Below are 3,023 nucleotides of genomic sequence, written 5' to 3'. Positions count from 1 at the left end.
TTTTTTTTTTTTTTGGTACCGGGATCGAATTCAGGTCTTTGAACTTGCGAAGCAGGTACTAGAACCACTGAGCTAAATCTCTGGCCCTCCACACCTCTATCTTGATGCAATTTTATTTTATTTCATTATTTTTTGGTATTGGGGGTTGAACCCAGGAAGTTTGTACTGAGCTACATCCCCAGCCCTTTTTAATTGTTTATTTTGAGATAGGGTCTACCTGTGTCACTAAACTGCTCTGGCTGAGCTTGAATTTGTGATCCTTCTGGCTCAGCCTCCCAGAGTGCTGGGATTATAGGTGTGTGCCACCATGCCCAGCTCTGATGCAGTTGTAATAGTGTGGTCAAGGAAAGCTTTACTGAGATCTGAGCTGAAGCCTGGAAGGGCTGAGGGAGTGAGCCATGCAGAAAACTAGAGAAAGTTTTCTTTGCCGGGTGAAGAGCCTGAGTGAATGCCATGAGGCTGCTCTCTAAGTCAGAAATAGTGAGGAAGCTACAGTGGGTGAAGTGGAGTGAACAAGGGCCAAGGTGGTAGGCTGGAAAGTCAGAAAGGAGCGAGGACATGGTTTCAGAGATCTGCGTATAGACTACTGGAAGGACTTTGGCACTGGTGGGAGTAACAGTAGGAAAAAACTCCAGTGTGAGCTGGGGGTGTTGCTCAGTCGTGGAGCATGTGCTTAACTTTTGGGAGGCCCTGGGGTCAATCACCAGCACCAACCCCCCCCCACAAAAAGCCAAAAAGAGAAACAAATCAAAAAACTGTATGTGTGTACTCATTATGTCTCAGATACTGCTTTAAGCCCTTTGTATTACTTATTATCTCGTTTAATCACAACAACAGTATGAAGTAGGGAATATTGTTATTCCTGTGCTACGGATGAGAGGCTGCATGTAGTAAAAGTGGGACTAGGATTTGAACTCAGGACTAGCTGACTCCAGAGCCCTTATTTGGCACTACCAGTCAAGATGCAGGGGGAACACTTAGCACACTTCCAAGGACCTAGGAGGTGCTCAGTAAAGGCCAGGATTCTAGGAGGTGCTCAGTAAAGGCCAGGATTGCTATGAGAAATAACAAGATGATTTTTTTAAGAATCTTCTCTCTTCCCTGTCCTTGTCCGCAGCCGCTCAAGCCTCAATGCCAAGCCCCATGACAGCCTTGACCTGAACTGTGACAGCCGGGACTTCGTAGCCGCCATTATCAGTATCCCCACCCCTCCTGCCAACACACCAGATGAGAGCCAACCATCCTCCCCTGGTGGCGGCGGCAGCAGTAGTGGTGGGGCCAGGAGTGCCCTCAGGAACTCCAGCCTGGGTACCCCCTGCCTCCTCCCTGAGACTGTCAAGATCTCTTCCCTGTGAGGGACAGGCCTGCCCATTCAGAGGGCCCTCCTCATTCTTGGGTATTCCTTTCCAAAGCCATATTTTGAGGAGGCAGAGAGGGGCAGGCCTGGCGACGCCTCTGCCCTCTCCCAAGAACTATGCAATGGAGTTTTATGAAATGATCCACTTGTGGGGAAATGTAGCCAGGAGGAGGGAAACTGCTCCCCCTAGACAGGTGTCCTGGTGGGAGCTGAAGTACTGGGCTTCCACAGAACCCTGGCTTCCTTCCCCAGCACACTGGAACTGACCCCTCTCTCCCAGCTGGCCTCCTGCATGCTCTTCCTCCTGGGCCCTCAGAAGTAGGTAAAGCTTCCCTCTGACATCTGAGTGCTGGCCTGATGAGGAGAGTTGAGAGTTCCTCTTCTTTCTGGCAGGGCTCTGGCAGTTTGGGGGTTTAGAAACAAGAATCCTCTAGGAAGAGGCACACCCTCCCTCCTTGGGCCCAGTAATTCCTAGATTCTGAAGCTTGAAATGCAACCATGGGCTTCATGGGCTGTGGCCTCAGCAGCGACCTGTACCCTCCCTAGGTCTTGGCCAAGGGGTCAGGCTGCCTCTCCCAACACACAGATAGCACAAACACAACCACTCCCTTCCCTGGCTGCTGGAAATGGGTTCCTACAACCCTGTCCTCTGCTGGGGCCTCAGCAAATAGCAATAGCAGCTACTGCTGTGACAATATACAAAGCCTCTGACCAGTTCGCTGCAGCATGTACATCTGCCCTGATCAGATGGGCCACCTCTTACTACTGCTACTCTCTTCTCTGGTTTGCTTCTTTTCTGGGCTAGGCTGGAGTCTGGACTGGTTGAGATAACAGCCTGGCAGCCTGAAGAGCTGGGCTAAGTGTAGAGATCAAGGGCCAATTCTTTGTTCTTGGGCAGGAGTCTAGAAGTGTCAGGGCCAAAGCCTGGGTTGTTCCTGAACTCTGGGAGGTTTAGGAGACAGAAGGAACTTCTTGGTCACCTTCTCTTCCCCTACACCTCGTTTTCACATATTACCCTCTTCTCCCTCTTGGGTCACCTTCCAGAGCTCTGATCTCAGGCTGAAATCTGGCATCTCAGGCTCCCTGTCCCCAGCACTGTCCTTGTGGAGCTGGCAGATGACAAAGATGTAGTTTCCATCAGTCAATAAAACCTGAGAAGCGAGATGAGGACTGAGTACCTTTTGACTCTATGGGCTCGGGGGCTGGGTTGGGCTGTTTGAGAACACTTTGATCTCAACTGTGGTAAAGCCAGGATGGACAACGGGCCAGTCATATTTTGGGGAAGTATAAAGGGGCAGGCATGGGGAGCTGGATGGTTGGTGATGTATTCTGGAAGATGAAGATTGAGGAAGAATGAGAGAGCATGGTTTGAAGACTCGAATCTTTAGCCAGCAAGGCAGGCCAGCAGCCCTTGGACAGCATCTGCTCTAGCTCTCTCATTCATAGATAGGCAAACCAAGATTCGAAATAGCACATAGTTTTAGTTAGTTTGTTTTTGTGATGGGATCTCTATTTTGTCCAAGCTGATCTCGAACTCTTGGGCTCAATAGATCCTCCTGTCTCAAACTCTCAAGGGAGGAACTACCAGTACATGCCACCATATCTGGGCATGTAGTTAAGAGAGTAAACTCAGGCTTCCTGACAGCAAACAACTCTAGATTTAACC

At 50.0% G+C, this 3,023-nt stretch overlaps 1 protein-coding gene across 1 annotated transcript in view; it reads left to right on the top strand.

Moving 5' to 3' along the window:
- The window catches only part of Kcnd1 (potassium voltage-gated channel subfamily D member 1), an 11,516-nt gene extending 8,961 nt beyond the window's left edge, over positions 1-2,555 (top strand). The window contains exon 8 of the mRNA XM_010606342.2: positions 1,118-2,555. Within this exon, the coding sequence (XP_010604644.1) occupies positions 1,118-1,355 (238 nt within the window). The 3' untranslated portion in view covers positions 1,356-2,555. The remainder of the gene's footprint in view (positions 1-1,117) is intronic.
- Positions 2,556-3,023: the final 468 nt, after the last annotated feature.

This window comes from Fukomys damarensis, unplaced genomic scaffold (assembly GCF_012274545.1).
Source record: "Fukomys damarensis isolate Sample0158 unplaced genomic scaffold, DMR_v1.0_HiC HiC_scaffold_39, whole genome shotgun sequence".
In the NCBI taxonomy this organism is placed as follows: Eukaryota; Metazoa; Chordata; class Mammalia; order Rodentia; family Bathyergidae; genus Fukomys; species Fukomys damarensis.
The sequence above is the reverse complement of the archived record's forward strand: the minus strand, read 5'-3'. Positions and strand labels throughout refer to the sequence as shown.